The following is a 15,775-nucleotide window of genomic DNA, read 5'->3' as shown; positions in this document are numbered from 1 at the left end:
GCAGACACAGGTCTAGCTCAGATACTTAAGTTCCTTAATTCATTTGGATCTCAGTTTTCTGTCTGTAAAATGGGAACAGTAGTAGAAACTGTTACTATATGTAATAAATGCTCAGTGTTACTAGTATTTTCATTTTAGTGTGTTCACATAGGGCATATATCTTCCCGTATAGCAGTTGTGGCTTTTCGATTTATATTCATGGTTACGTGATTGACAGCCTTCTCCCCCATTAGACAGTAACCTCCACGAGCGCAGTACTTAGTTCTATTTTTGTTTAGCAGTACATTCCCGAAGCCTCCTGAAAAGTCTAAGTAGTTTTTTGTAAAATTAATGAAATGCGATAGAGGTAAATGAGTGCACTGAGGTGAATGGAGACGCTTTTTTTTTTTTTTTTTTTTTTTTTGAAACGGAGTCTCGCTCTGTCGCCCAGGCTGGAGTGCAGTGGTGTGATCTCGGCTCACTGCAAGCTCCGCTTCCCGGGTTCACGCCATTCTCCTGCCTCAGCCTCCTGAGTAGCTGGGACTACAGGCTCCCGCCACCATGCCCAGCTAATTTTTTTGTATTTTTAGTAGAGACAGAGTTTCACCTGTGTTAGCCAGGGTGGTCCCGATCTCCGGACCTCGTGATCCGACCGCCTCGGCCTCCCAAAGTGCTGGAATTAACAGGCATGAGCCACTGCGCCTGGCCGGAGGATTTCTTACAGAAAGTGTGAAGCTGTGTCTTGATGGATAAGCATTATCTGTTGAGTAATACTGATGGCAGAAACAGATCTGGGTTCCTGGGCCTCCATATTATGGGATCTTAAGAGATAAACTTAATAAAATTAGTATCTAGAGTTGCATTTATATTCCTTAGTATAGTTTATAAAGGATTTTAAAAAAAATTATCACTTGTATTTGTGGGTGAGGGGAATGGGAGGAGGGGAGAACTGAGGACACGACGGTTAAGAGACTTACCCAGTTAAATAAAAGGCGCGTCTTTATAACTTATAGTTCCCAGGGCTAGCCACGTTTGCTATTATTATAAATGCATTTCCCTCCATTGTTAAAGTTAGGATACTAAAATTTTGGTAAATAAAAGGCTGAGTGCGATGGCTTATACCTGTAATCCCAGCACTTTGGGAGGTTGAGGTGGGCGAATCACTTGAAGTCAGGAGTTCGAGACCAGCCTAGCCAACATGGGGAAACCCCATCTCTACTAAAAATACAAAAAAATTATCTGGGCATTGTGGTGTGCACCTGTAGTCCCAGCTACTCGGGAGGCTGAGGCAGAAGAATCATTTGAACCCAGGAGGCAGAGGTTGCAGTGAGCCGAGATCATATCACTGCACTCCAACCTGGGCATCCGTCTCAAAAAAAAAAAAAGAAAAAAACAGTGATTCTGGTCTCTTAACTCTCACCTTCCTGCTCATGCTGTTTTTTTGCTGTTTAGAATTCTCCTTTCTGGTTTTTAAACTGGCTAACTACTATACAGTTATTTAATTTTTTATTTTTAAATTTATTTTTTTAATTAATTAATTTTTTTTTTTTAAATTGAGACCGAGTCTCGCTCTGTCGCCCAGGCCGGAGTGCAGTGACACAATCTCGGCTCACTGCAACCTCCGCTTCCCGGGTTCATGCCATTCTCCTGCCTCAGCCTCCCGAGTAGCTGGGACTACAGGTGCCCGCCATGACGCCCTGCTAATTTTTTGTATTTTTTAGTAGAGACGGGGTTTCACCGTGTTAGCCAGGATGACCTCGATCTCCTGACCTCGTGATCTGCCTGCCTTGGCCTCCCAAAGTGCTGGGATTACAGGCTTGAGCCACTGCGCCCGGCCTGTGTTTTTCAAATTTTTTTTAGAGTGGTGAGATCTCACTCCCTCAGTCATCTGGGCTGGAGTGCCGTGGCGTGATCATAGCTTACCATGGCCTCCACTTCCCGGGCTCAAGCTGTCCTCCTACCTCAGTCTCCTAAGTAGCTGGGACTGCAGGCACCTGCCACCATGCCTGGCTAATTTTTAAATTTTAGTAGAGATGAGGTCTCCCTATGTTGCTCAGGCTAGTCCTGAACTCCTGGGCTCAAGGGATCCACCTGCCTCAGCTTCCCAAAGTGCTGAGATTATAGGCATGAGCCACCACACCTGGCCCCCTGCTGTACAGTTTTAATCAAAATGTATGTAGAGTTCATGTAGTAGCATTCCAGCCAGACCTCAGCTCCTTTACTAACTGTTTGACTTCTTAAATTAGTTAATTTTTGGCTGGGTGCCTAGACTTTGGGAGGCCGAGGTAGGAGGATCACTTGAGCCTAGTAGTTCAAGAGCAGCCTGGGCATGGAGTTTCACCATGTTGGCCAGGCTGGTCTTGAACTCCTGACCTCTAGTAATCTGCCTGCTTCAGCCTCCCAAGGCGCTGGTATTATAGGCATGAGCCACTGCGCCAGGCCCTGAATGGTCTTTTTAATGGCTGCATTATATTTCACAGTAAGAAAAGCAACATAATTCAACTCTGTATTATAAATTAAGTCTCTGTTGGACTTACAGGCTCTTTTCAGTTTTTCTTCATTTCAACCAATGCATGCCAAAATAACTCCCCTAGAAGTGCAATTGCTGGGTTATCCGCATCTAAAGTTGGCATATATGCAGTCACCTTATTCTCTGAAAAAGATTCTGTATTTAGTTTTAAATCTCAACTAGACTGTAATCTTCTTGGTAGCTGAGGTTGCATACTCTTGTTCCTCATGGTACTCTTTTTTTTTTTTTTTGGAGGCGGAGTCTTGCTCTGTTGCCCAGGTTGGAGTGCAGTGGCATGATCTTGGCTCACTGCAACTTCTTTCTCCCGGGTTCAAGCCATTCTCCTGCCTAAGCCTCCCGAGTAGTAGCTGGGACTACAGGTGTGTGCCACCATACCTGGCTAATTTTTGTGTTTTTAGTAGAGACGGGGTTTTGCCATGTTGTCCAGGCTGGTCTTGAACTCCTGACCTCAGGTGATCCACCCGCTTTGGCCTCCCAAAATGTTGAGATTATAGGCGTGAGTCACTGCACCTGGCCTCTCGTGGTACTCTTTATAGACTTCAGCGCATACTATGTCTGCATATGTTACAAGGTTTAGGAGAAGATCAAATGAGATTATGTTTGTGAAAAATAGTATTTGTTTAGTGTTTTCCAGTTTACAAAGCACTTCGTATTATCTTATTTAATCTTTGCCAAAAACAAGGGAGAGATTATTATCTCCATTTTGTTGATGAAGGAAACTAGGACTCAGAGGTCACAATTTTGCCATGGTTACAAAATTAAGAAGGAAGGAACAGTGGATCCTCAGACTATAAATCCTGTGTTTTTTTTCTATTTTAAACCATTCCACTGACTAGACAAAAATGGTATGCAAATGTGAAATATTACTTTAGTGTTTTAGGTACATAGAAAAATCCTTATTTGCATATTTGGAGTGATTATTAAATGAATTTATGTTTGCAATTCTTTATCAGTCTCCAGCTCTTTAAAATGTATCCATACCTCCCTATCTCCCCTTTACACAGGGCCCAGATATTACACTGTCAAAACTTTACAAGTTAATTGAAGAATCTTGTCCACAACTGGCAAATTCAGTGCAGATCAGGTAAACTTCATTTTCTTCTTTATATATGAAAAGGTGTCAAGGTAGACGAAAATCACAAAAGGGTATGTGGTAGTTAATTCTTTTAAAAAGATACCTTTATTATTCTAGGTTGTTTTCCCAAGAACTTTTACTTAGGTTTTTTTTTTGTTGTTGAAAAATGGATAGCTGTTTTTTTTGGAGACAGGGTTTCACTCTGTTGCCCAGGCTGGAGTACAGTGGCACAATCAGGGCTCACCGCAGCCTGGACTTCCTGACCTCAGGTGATCTTCCCACCTCAGACGCCCGAGTAGCTGGGACTACAAGCATACACCACCAAACCTGGCTAATTTTTTGTAGTTTTAGTAGAGATGGGGTTTTGCTGTGTTGCCTAGGCTGGTCTTGAGCTCCTGGGCTTAAGCAATCCGTCCGCATCTACCTTGCAAAGTGCTGGGATTGCAAGTGTGAGCCACCGCACTTGGCTGAAAAATTGATAACATTAAACATACTGTTTTATAGCTTTTTTCCCCAAATTTTATAATTCTTTACCCATCTTATTCTTTTCAGTCACTGCGGATAATTGCATTTTTACTGGTTGATGTGATAGTTTGACAAATTTTATGATCAAGAAAACAACAATGATACTTTTCCTAAATATGGGAGTAACATTTTGAATCATGAAGTTTGTTTTATGAGCCACCATTTTATACAAATCTCTGAATTGCCTGTAAACTACATTATTCGAGATAATTGAGGAATATGAAACGAGAGAAGTTGTTCAAAGGGCCTTTCTAAAATATGCACCTCGATTTTCTCATTCAGAATCAAACTGATGGCTGAAGGCGAGTTGAAGGATATGGAACAATTTTTTGATGACCTTTCAGATTCTTTCTCTGGAACTGAGCCAGAGGTTCACAAAACAAGTGTAGTAGGTATGAAACTCTTCTAAGAAGAGCAGAGAGTATTTTCATTGAAGTGAGCAGCTTTCTAAGTCATGTCTGTCATTGCTCTGCTATATCTGTGAACAGACTCAGTGGGGATGTTGGAGGTGTTGCAGTTTGTATTTATTGCCTTGCTGTTTTGATCTATATTTAAATCATTAACTATGGAAAAGCACCTTCTGTTTTGTCTACAATAGTAAGAGTCAGAGCCTGGTCCTGGGGTTTTTGGGGGTTCCCAGCTCTTTCTCTCACAGTCTTCTGGATCACTTGCCTGCATGGTCCATCTGTGAGTGAGGGTCACCAGCCCAGACTTACGAAGAGAGGTAAGTAAAAATACATTACTGATACAGTATGCAAAGTGAGGGCATACATGGTGTTTCTTTGATGCTTTTCTATTAGCTTTATCCCATGCTCTATCCCTCTGGCTTTTTTGCATGGTAATTTTTATGTTATTCAGCGTGAGCTGTTTCTCTATCTCTTCCTATGTGCCAGGCTCTGGACGTGTAAGATAGACATGGAATTTCCTCTTATGGAGATTACCTCTGGTTGGGGTAGCCAGTTGGTAAAAGTAAACACATAAATATCATTTCAGATAATGTAACAGCCATGAAGAAAGTAAAATGGAAGCCTTCAGGTGGAGGTGGGGTGGGTAGATTGAGCCCTGTATAAGAAGAAACCAGCTTTGTAAAGGACTGGGGAAGAACATTCCAGGAGGAGGGAATGGCAACTGCAAGTGTGTCTTTCTTATTCTTCTGAAGGAAGAATTGCAGCAAACAGTTGTTGCCGTTGTGGAGTTGCCGTTGTGTAGCCTGGATGTCAGTTAATGCTTTCCCCTTGTCTCTGGTCTTATTTTGTAGGTTTGTTTCTGCGTCACATGATCTTGGCCTACAGTAAGCTTTCTTTCAGCCAAGTGTTTAAACTGTACACTGCCCTCCAGCAGTACTTCCAGAATGGTGAGAAAAAGACAGTGGAGGATGCTGATATGGAACTGACCAGTAGAGATGAGGGTGAAAGAAAAATGGAAAAAGAAGAACTTGATGTATCTGTAAGGTAATTTGGCTTTTTCTGACAGGGATCCTTTTTCTGCGAAATAGTATAATTTTTAAGTGCAGTAAGTCCTTGTTCATGTAGAGTTCATGTGCTGCCTTATGCTCTTTTTACCCCTCCAGATCTGGGAAGTTAACTGATAAAGGCTGCACCAGTGGGTCCCTTGCCCTCTGACTTGTGATTGGCCAATGGGAGTCACTGGCAGGAAATCCCAAGGGCCAGGGAGAATAAGGTGGAGTGTGGATTCCTTGGGGGTCCTGGGGAGCTGGCTGTAGGGTCACAGCTTCTGTCAGGTTGCCCTTTCTGCACTCCTTCAGTGGGTTCGGTCACTAGGAGCAAGTGTTTGTCGGCCCCAGGTGAAAGGTTCCCACTGTTACCAGTGCGGGGGACTATGTTGTCTCTTATGACTTCTCTGTCCTTTCCCCTACTTTTGTAAAGTGATCTTTTGTTAAACTCTTCTCAGACTACTCAATTCGAACGTGTTCTTTGCTTTCTGCTGGGTCCCTGACTGGTATTGTTCGTTAAATCAGAGTGAAGTAACAATTGATTAATTCAGTGAAAATTTACTGAATGCCTCCTAAGGGCTAGTCTCTAAGGAAGCTGTTGTAAGGAAGTTACTCACCTAGTTGGCCAAGCCCAAAATCCAGTAGTGTCCTTGATTCCTCCGTGCCCTTCACCCCAGTCCCTCAGCAGATCCGGTCAGTCCTTCCTCCTTGCTATGTTTGGAACTTGTTCACTTATTGCACGGCCACTGCTACCCGTGGAGTCCAAGCACCAAACCTCTACCAAATCTGCTCACCAAATCTGCACTAGCTTCAGTTTTCTTCTTGACTTAACTCCTGTCTCCCTACATCTGTTCTTCAGGCAGCATCCGGGGAAGCCCCTAAGAATATTAATCAAATCCCAGCACTTTTCTGCCCAAACCCTTTGGAACTTACAGAGGAGTCTCAGCTTACCATGGCTTCAGTGCCTGTATAACCCGGCCCGATGATCTTCCCTGACCTCTTTCTCTTTACTTTCCCCTTCCCTCTCAGCATCGTGACTGCTCTGGCTCTCCTTCAGTTTCCTGACTACTCCAATCAGTTTCTGCCTCAGGTTGCCTGGAATGCTCTTCCGTGGCTTTTCACCTCGTGTGCTCCCTTTCACCGTTCAGATCTCAGCTCAAGTTTCCTCAGACAGGCCTCCCTGAGCACGAGGTAGCCCCTATCCCAAATACTTTCTTTTTCTTTCTTTTTTTTTTTTGAGTTTGAGTCTCGCTGTCGCCCAGCCTGGAGTGCAGTGGTGCGCTATTGACTCACTGCAACCTCCACCTCCTGGATTCAAGCGATTCTCTTACGTCCGCCTCCCATGTAGCTGGGATTACAGGTACCTGCCACCATACCTGCTAATATTTTTGTATTTTTAGTAGAGACAGGGTTTCACCGTGTTGGCCAGGCTGGTCTCAAACTCCTGATCTCAGGCAGTCCACTCGCCTTGGCCTCCCAAAATGCTGGGATTACAGGCAGGAGTCACTGCACTCAGCCCCAAATACTTTGTATTTCTTTATTCCTCCATACCTCTGATCACTAAGTAACCTTCTTAAGCTTGCTTGCTTATCTATTTCCCCTGCCTCTTCACCCCTTGAGAACTGAGACCCTTCTCTGTCTCGTTTCATCACATTTCCCCAGTGCTTAATAGAGTGCCTGACTCTTAGAATGTGTTCTGTACCTGAATGTTGGATGAATCAATAAGTCTATCACCCATACTGGTAACTGGCCTGGTAACACACTTTGTATTAACTGTCCTTTCTTTTGCTGTTTTACTTCTCCTTCCCCAACTACTATTATCTGGGATTGCTTCCAAATAAACTACTTGTACTTGCAGGCAAAAAGATATGTATTTCATATTCCCTGGTGTCAAAGAGCCTGTGGTCTGGTGAGGAAGGCTGACAAGTAAACAGATACAGTGTCCAGAGCTCTGAGAGAAGTAAGCCCCTCCTGCCCTAAGGAGGTGGTCAGAGGACCTTATCATTTACTGGGAGCTTATCATTTACTGCATTGTAGGTTGTTAGGCTACCGTAATCCCCAGGGTGGCAGGGGGTGACGTTGTTTATAAATGGGAAATGCTTATCGCACTTTCTATGAGTAGTTTTTGTACTGTTACATGATTTGTTCAGCACATATTGGGAGCAAGAGGATAATAGTACCATTAACTGCTCCCCAAAACTCATTTCCTGACAAATGCTTCTTGTCTGGTGGAAAGACAACATAGTGTGTGGTTAAGAGTCTGGCTCTACAGTCAGACCCACAGGTTTGCCTGCTGCTCCTCTGCCTTTGGTCTGTGAGACCTTGGGCAAGTTACTCACCCTTTCTGTGCTTTGAGCTCTTTATCTGCAAAATGGGGCTCATACCACTTCCCCAGAGGGTTCCAGAATTAAATGATAAATTCATACAAAGTTTTCAGAACTATGCCTAGAAATGTTAACTGTTATTATTCTCTACTTTCTTTTAGTTATTTCTCCTCAGAAATGCTTATAGGCTACAGTGTAATCCTTTTTCTAGCTACTTTATATGCTTAAAGTAGCAAAGTGTCACTTCTGCAGAAATGTTAAAATTCAGACTTTTCTTATTTGGATTGGTTTTCTCTTAAATTAACTTGATTTATTTAGGTCTAACTCCATCTTTTTGTTTTTATCTTATTCCAAGAAGTCATTTATGTATAATCTAATATATTTACTGTAAAGGTACATGGTTTCAGAAAATTGTGCATATTTAGTAAACTGAATTTAATCATGAAAATTGAAGAAACGTTTTCTTTTTTTTTTTTTTTTTTTTTTGAGACGGAGTCTCACGCTGTTGCCCAGGCTGGAGTGCAGTGGCGCGATCTCGGCTCACTGCAAGCTCCGCCTCCCGGGTTCCCGCCATTCTCCTGCCTCAGCCTCCTGAGTAGCTGGGACTACAGGCGCCCGCCACCGCGCCCGGCTAATTTTTTGTATTTTTAGTAGAGACGGGGTTTCACTGTGGTCTCGATCTCCTGACCTTGTGATCCGCCCGCCTCGGCCTCCCAAAGTGCTGGGATTACAGGCTTGAGCCACCGCGCCCGGCCAGTTTTTTGTATTTTTAATAGAGACGGGGTTTCACCATGTTAGCCAGGATGGTCTTGATCTGCTGACCTCGTGATCCGCCCGTCTTGGCCTCCCAAAGTGCTGGGATTACAGGCGTGAGCCACCGCGCCCAGCCTGAAATGTATTCTTTAAATTTAAATCTAACTAATGATTATAATTCTTTGTCTAAAAAGAAATTACTTTGTTAGAGAACCTTTTTATTTTATAGGATGTTCTTACGTATATTTTTAAACTCTTTTTTAAAGGAAAATTTCAATTTTTTAAATTTTTGTGATCTTTTCTTTTCTTTTTTTTTTTTTTGAGATGGAGTCTTGCTCTGTCGCCCAGGCTGGAGTGCAGTGGTGTGATCTTGGCTCACTGCAACCTCCGCCTCCCAGGTTCAAATGATTCTCCTGCCTCAGCCTTCTGAGTAGCTGGGACTACAAGCGCACACCACCATGCCTGGCTAATTTTTTGTATTTTAGTAGAGATGGAATTTCACCATGTTAGTCAGGATGGTCTTGATCTCTTGACCTTGTGATCCACCTGCCTCGGCCTCCCAAAGTGCTGGGATTACAGGCGTGAGCCACTGCACTTGGCCTACTCTATGTTTTCTTCTAAGAGTTTTTAGTTTTTTTAATTTAAAAATGTACTATTTATTTTTTATTACTAGCAGGTGGAAGGAAGATCTTCTAAGAGTTTTATAGTTTTTGGCCTCACATTGAGGTCTTTGAGTCTTTGCGAGTTAATTTTTGTTTATGGTATTAGATAAGGACTCACCATCATTCCTTTGCATGTGGATGTGCAGTTTTCCCAGCATCACTGGTTGGAAAGGCTGTCCTTTCCCTATCAAATGGTCTTGTCGCTGTTGCCAAAAACCATTTGACCGTGCATGCCAGGGCTTCTTTCTGGGCTCACTGCATTGATCTCAACATCACTTTTTAAGTTTTTCTTTCCTAGTTCTGAGGAGAGAATTAAATTTTTTGAACTCTTTTGATACAAGAATCCATTTGATTTTATAAATGTTATCATTTTCACTTATGTATAATTCTTTACTCTTTTTGTTTTTTTATTTTTTCCAGAGAAGAGGAGGTATCTTGCAGTGGGCCTCTGTCCCAAAAACAAGCAGAATTTTTTCTTTCTCAACAGGTATGTGAATTCTGTAGTTTTTCATGAACTTCTGTTTTAGTCCTGTGATGTGTGTCATGGCATAGGCCCGTTATGTGCATAGGTTTGTTAGTGAATCGGTGTCAGCCTTTACTCTTGGTCCCCTCTGCTTCACTAATGAAGCACTTGTAACTCTGTGCCCCTTCCTATTTTGTGTGTGATTTTATTTTTCTATTAAAGTTATAATCAAGGTTCATTTAGTAATGGTATGTGACTAACAGCCTAAAACCCTGTGGTTTAAAAGACTTGCTTCCCTTCTCTCAACATTTTATTATAGACATTTGCAAACATAAAGAGAGCCTGAAAAACAGTGTATGTAATTACCCATACCTATTACCTTGATTCTACAATTAATATTTCTGTTTTATTTATTTATTTATTTAATTTTTTATTTATTTATGTTTTTGAGACGGAGTCTCACTCTGTCGCCCAGGCTGGAGTGCAGTGGTGTGATCTCCACTCACTGCAAGCTCCGCCTCCCGGGTTCACGCTATTCTCCTGCCTCAGCCTCCCGAGTAGCTGGGACTACAGGTGCTTGCCACCGCGCCCGGCTAATTTTTGTATTTATAGTAGAGACGGGGTTTCACCGTGTTAGCCAGGATGGTCTCGATCTCCTGACCTCGTGATCCGCCTGTCTCGGCCTCCCTAAGTGCTGGGATTACAGGCGTGAGCCACAGCACCCAGCCTATTTATTTATTTTTTTGAGACGGAGTCTCTCTCTGTCGCCCAGGCTGGAGTGCAGTGGCGTGATCTCAACTCACTGCAAGCTCTGTCTCCCGGGTTCATGCCATTCTCCTGCCTCAGCCTCCTGAGTAGCAGGGACTACAGGTGCCCACCACTGCGCCAGGCTAATTTTTTTTGTATTTTTAGTAGAGACGGGGTTTCGCTGTGGTCTCGATCTCCTGATGGGGGTTTCACCATGTTGGTCAGGTTGGTCTTGAACTCCTGACCTCAAATGATCCATCTGCCTTGGCCTCCCAAATTGCTGGGATTACAGGCATGAGTCGCCACACCCATCCTGTTTGCCTGTTAATTATGCTAAAACAAGTCCTGATATGGAGATGCTTTCAATTTTTATTCTGAAAGTCAAATTATCTTCTCCTACCTGTTTTCTTCCACAGCGTTTTTTTTTTTTCCCCCCCAGATGGAGTGTCGTTCTTGTGGCCCAGGCTGGAGTGCAGTGGTGTGATCTCGGCTCTATTAAAACACAAAAATTAGCTGGTGTGGTGGCATGTGCCTGTCGTCCCAGCTACTTTGGAGGCTGAAGCAGAAGAATCACTTGCACCCATGAGGCGGAGGTTGCGGTGAGCCAAGATTTCGCCACTGCACTTCAGCCTGGGCGACAGAGCGAGACTCCTTCTGAAAAGGAAATTAAATTAAAATTAAAAAAATTAAAAGGCAAACAGCAAAGGTGTTCTTGGGCTCTAATACTTTGGAAAAAAGCATTTACGATAAATGTGACAGTGAAAGTTTAGGTTTTGGATTTGGTTTAGAAATCATATTTTCAGGCCAGGCGCGTTGGCTCACGCCTGTAATCTCAGCACTTTGGGAGGCAGAGGCAGGTGGATCACCTGAGGTCAGGAGTTTGAGACCAGCCTGGCCAACATGGAGAAGCACCATCTCTACTAAAAATAGAAAAAATCAGCCAGATGTGATGGTGGACGCTTGTAATCCCAGCTACTTGGGATGCTGAAGCCAGAGAATCGCTTGAACCTGAGAGGCAGAGGTTGCAGTGAGCCAAGATCGTGCCACGGCACTCCAGCCTTGGTGACAGAGCAAGACTCTGTCTCAAAAAAAAGAAAAAAGAAAAAAGAAATCATATTTGATGATGAGACAAAGTTTACAATATAAAATGAAAAGAACAGGAAATAAAGTTACAGATCATATTCTGATTTTGTTAAAAATATAATGTGTGTGTATACATTATATAAATTTAGAATACACCCTGTATTGTAAACATATTGTGAGTTTATTAAAAATATAATGTGTATACACAATATATGTTTACAATACAGGGTGTATTGTAAATTTATATAATGTGTATACACACATTTTTTTTTTTTTTTTGAGACGGAGTCTCGCTCTGTCGCCCAGGCTGGAGTGCAGTGGCCGGATCTCAGCTCACTGCAAGCTCCGCCTCCCGGGTTTACGCCATTCTCCTGCCTCAGCCTCCCGAGTAGCTGGGACTACAGGCGCCCACCACCTCGCCCGGCTAGTTTTTTGTATTTTTCAGTAGAGACGGGGTTTCGCCGTGTTAGCCAGGATGGTCTCGATCTCCTGACCTCGTGATCCGCCCGTCTCGGCCTCCCAAAGTGCTGGGATTACAGGCTTGAGCCACCGCGCCTGACCTACACACATATTTTTAACAAAATCAGAATATGATATGTAACATATATATATACACACACACACACGGAACAAAGACTCGATAATATACACTAAAGTATTAGTAGTGTTATTTCTTGGTAGTGGGATTGCAGAAGATTTTTGTTTTCTTCTGTAGGTTTTCTATATTTTTGGAATAATTTTTCCCCCTACTACACCTACATAATAATTCTTTTTTTTTTTTGAGACTCAGTCTTGCCCTGTCACCCAGGCTGGAGTGCAGTGGCACGATCTCAGCTCACTGCAACCTCTGCCTCCCGGGTTCAAGTGATTCTCCTGCCTCGGCCTCCCGAGTAGCTGGGATTACAGGTGCGTGCCACCACACCCGGCTAATTTTTTGTATCTTTAGTAGAGACAGGGTTTCACTGTGTTGGCCAGGCTGGTCTCCAACTCCTGACCTCATGATCTGCCCGCCTTGGCCTCCCAAAGTGCTGGGATTACAAGTGTGAGCCACCACACCTGGCCAATAATTTTCTATAATGATATAAATTAACAATGGAATTAGAAATTATTTTTACTTAAAAAAATTTTTTTTTAAGAAATTATTTTTAAACAGAGATGAGGTCTCAGTATATTGCCCAGGTTGTTCTTGAACTCCTGGGCTCAAGCAATACTCCTGCCTCAGCCTCTACCTCCCAGAGTTTTGGGATTATAGGCATCAACCACCACACCCTGCCCTTAGAAATTACTTTACTGCCGGGCGCGGTGGCTCACGCCTGTAATCCCAGCACTTTGGGAGGCCGAGGCGGGCGGATCACAAGGTCAGGAGATCGAGACCACGGTGAAACCCCGTCTCTACTAAAAATACAAAAAATTAGCCGGGCGCGGTTGTGGGCGCCTGTAGTCCCAGCTACTCGGGAGGCTGAGGCAGGAGAATGGCGTGAACCCGGGAGGCGGAGCTTGCAGTGAGCCGAGATCGCGCCACTGCACTCCAGCCTGGGCGACAGAGCGAGACTCCGTCTCAAAAAAAAAAAAAAAAAAAAAAAAAAAGAAATTACTTTACTTATAGAAAAACTCATCTAGGTAAAATTGGAGTAAAGTGTCTATAACCCAGTTAAATGTAAACATTTAATTTGTAGCTAACTTTCTACATATGTTATATAATTGTTGCTGATATTATCCATATGAAACAAATAAGTAGGGCTGGGGCAAGGCACCTGGCTCCTATAAGGCCTCATACAGGCACTGGAAAAGAAGCAAACACGTTACTTGCCTGGAAGGAGCTTACAGTCTGGGGTGGGGTTACATTGGCAATTTTACTGTAGTTTGATAGTGCTACAGGAAGGGTAAATGCAGAGGGCTTATGGGAGCATGGAGGGGCTTTTAGGATCTCACCTCATCTAGAAGGTGACAGAAGCAGGTGGCCTGGAGGATGAGCTAGGCGTGGGCGTGGGTTTGCTCAGCCTTGGGTAGTATATGGCTGGGGAGTGATGGGTGGGAGGCTTGGTGTTTCTGGAAGAGGAAAGTGTTTTCGTATATGGTCAAGAGGAGAGCATGTGGCAGGGTCCACCTTCAGTGTGCCTAGAGTGAGGGGAGACCAGCCAAGGCTGGCTAGATGAGGGGCCAGAGCCTGAAGGGACCCCTGTAGGAAAGAAAATAATCAGGTGATGCTAGTTAGTATATCTTTTCATATGTTTATTGACCCTTTCTTTCTACTGAGTTATCATTTTTAAATTTCAGGCTTCTTTGCTAAAGAATGATGAGACTAAGGCCCTCACTCCAGCTTCCTTGCAGAAGGAGTTAAACAATTTGTTGAAATTTAATCCTGATTTTGCTGAAGCGGTGAGTCTTTCCCAGAATTTGTTGCTGTGTTAGAAAGGAATGACAAGGCTACTTTTTTGTTTGTTTGTTTTTGGAAATGGGTCTTACTCTTGCCAGGCTGAAGTGCAGTGGCATGATCTTGACTCACTGCAACCTCCGACTCTGGTTCAAGCGATTCTCCTGCCTCAGCCTCCTGAGTAGCTGGGATTACAGGCACGTGCCATCACGCCCAGCTAATTTTTGTATTTTTAGTAGAGACAGGGTTTCACCATGTTGGCCAGGATGGTCTTGATCTCCTGACCTCATGATCTGCCTGCCTCGGCCTCCCAAAGTGTTGGGATTACAGGCGTGAGCCACTGCGCTCAGCCAAGGCTACTTTTTATATTGAGTAGCTTTGCAAATGAGGATCAGCCCATTGGCCCAGGTTCTTGAAGGAAATCATGTTCTTGGCAGGCAAACAACTTGGTATAGGTTGCAAAGCTCCTCCCTCCCTCCCCGGGCCATAGGCGATTTCTTCAAACTCTTGATGTTCTCTTTCAGTCATCTCCCTGATGTTGTAAAGTTTAGACTGGAGATAATATACTAGACTGATGCAAAAAACTTTGTTTGTTTGTTTTTTTTTGAGACTGAGTTTCGCTCTTGTCACCTGTGCTGGAATGCAATGGTGCGATCTTGGCTCACTGCAACCTCTGCCTTCCAGATTCTAAGTGATTCTCCTGCCTTAGCCTCCCGAGTAGCTGGGATTACAGGCACCTGCCACCATGCTGGCTCATTTTTTGTATTTTTAGAAGAGATGGGGTTTCACCATGTTGGCCAGGCTGGTCTCGAACTCCTGACCTCAGGTGATCCACCCTCCTCAGCCTCCCAAAGTGCTGGGATTATAGGCGTGAGCCATCGCGCCCAGCCCAAATGACAGTTTTGAGGCTGAAAAGCTCTTTTCCTTTCTCTTCTTTTGTCAGTGTTTATTTTTAAAGTTCTGATAATTACATTCCTTAATGGATTTTTTACTCGGGAAATTTTCTTAAATAGTATTTGGATTTTCCATCTGACTTTGTGTGTAGAAATATATCTAGTTTGCTTCCTAGTAACTGAGATCTGCCTGTTAGGAAAGTTTCGGTGACTCAAAAAAAAAAAAAAGTAGAAAATAATTAACTTAGTAAGCTAGTAAGTCTCAGTGTGTTTTAACTTGTACATTAATAAAACTTAATTTTATAATTTGTATATGAATTCAGGTTTTAGGATCTTTAATTCTGAACTCTAAGTTTTCCTCAATATTTGAACTAGGTAAGGCCCAGTATTCTCATCTATCACTCGTGTGACCAGTGACATAATGGCGTATATTTGAGATAAAACTGACACAAATACTAATGGAACTCCCATTTTTAATTTGTGGACTCCCTCTAGGGGGAATGTGTCTTGAAGCTGTTTTATTCTGCCTCTAGGGAGAAGATTAAGCTAAACTATGACCATCTTATTACAAGGGTATGGTATACACTAGTGTTTGTAGCCAGTGGAACTCTCTGCAGTTGTCTTACACAAGATGTATTTACAGCATTTAAAATACATTGATTATTTCTTGTTTTAGCATTATCTCAGCTACTTAAACAACCTCCGTGTCCAAGATGTTTTCAGTTCAACACACAGTCTCCTTCATTATTTTGATCGTCTGATTCTTACTGGAGCCGAAAGCAAAAGTAATGGGGAAGAGGGCTATGGCCGGAGCTTGAGATACGCCGCTTTGAATCTTGCTGCCCTGCACTGCCGCTTCGGTCACTAGTAAGTTTATAGACTTTCGTCCTTGCGCAAATTGAAGAAACTGATAA

At 43.2% G+C, this 15,775-nt stretch overlaps 1 protein-coding gene across 11 annotated transcripts in view; it reads left to right on the top strand.

Annotated features, from left to right (window-relative positions):
- The window catches only part of ANAPC5 (anaphase promoting complex subunit 5), a 47,018-nt gene that overhangs the window by 2,356 nt on the left and 28,887 nt on the right, over window positions 1-15,775 (top strand). For 7 of the 11 annotated variants that reach the window (XR_013401596.1, XR_013401595.1, XM_077955494.1 and 4 more), the window contains exons 2-7: window positions 3,514-3,593; window positions 4,392-4,501; window positions 5,368-5,560; window positions 9,722-9,788; window positions 13,872-13,973; window positions 15,538-15,728. Coding sequence is in view for 9 of the 11 variants with exons in the window: in XM_015152987.3 (XP_015008473.1) it covers window positions 3,514-3,593; window positions 4,392-4,501; window positions 5,368-5,560; window positions 9,722-9,788; window positions 13,872-13,973; window positions 15,538-15,728 (743 nt within the window). In the remaining 2 variants the exon portion in view is untranslated. Of the gene's footprint in view, window positions 1-3,513; window positions 3,594-4,391; window positions 4,834-5,367; window positions 5,561-9,721; window positions 9,789-13,871; window positions 13,974-15,537; window positions 15,729-15,775 lie in introns of all 11 variants that reach the window. The other 4 variants (XM_077955496.1, XM_077955495.1, XM_077955497.1 and 1 more) reach the window with 1 other exon arrangement.

The sequence above is a fragment of the Macaca mulatta genome, chromosome 11 (genome assembly GCF_049350105.2).
Source record: "Macaca mulatta isolate MMU2019108-1 chromosome 11, T2T-MMU8v2.0, whole genome shotgun sequence".
NCBI classification, from domain to species: domain Eukaryota; kingdom Metazoa; phylum Chordata; class Mammalia; order Primates; family Cercopithecidae; genus Macaca; species Macaca mulatta.
This window is presented reverse-complemented; position numbering and strand designations above follow the sequence as displayed.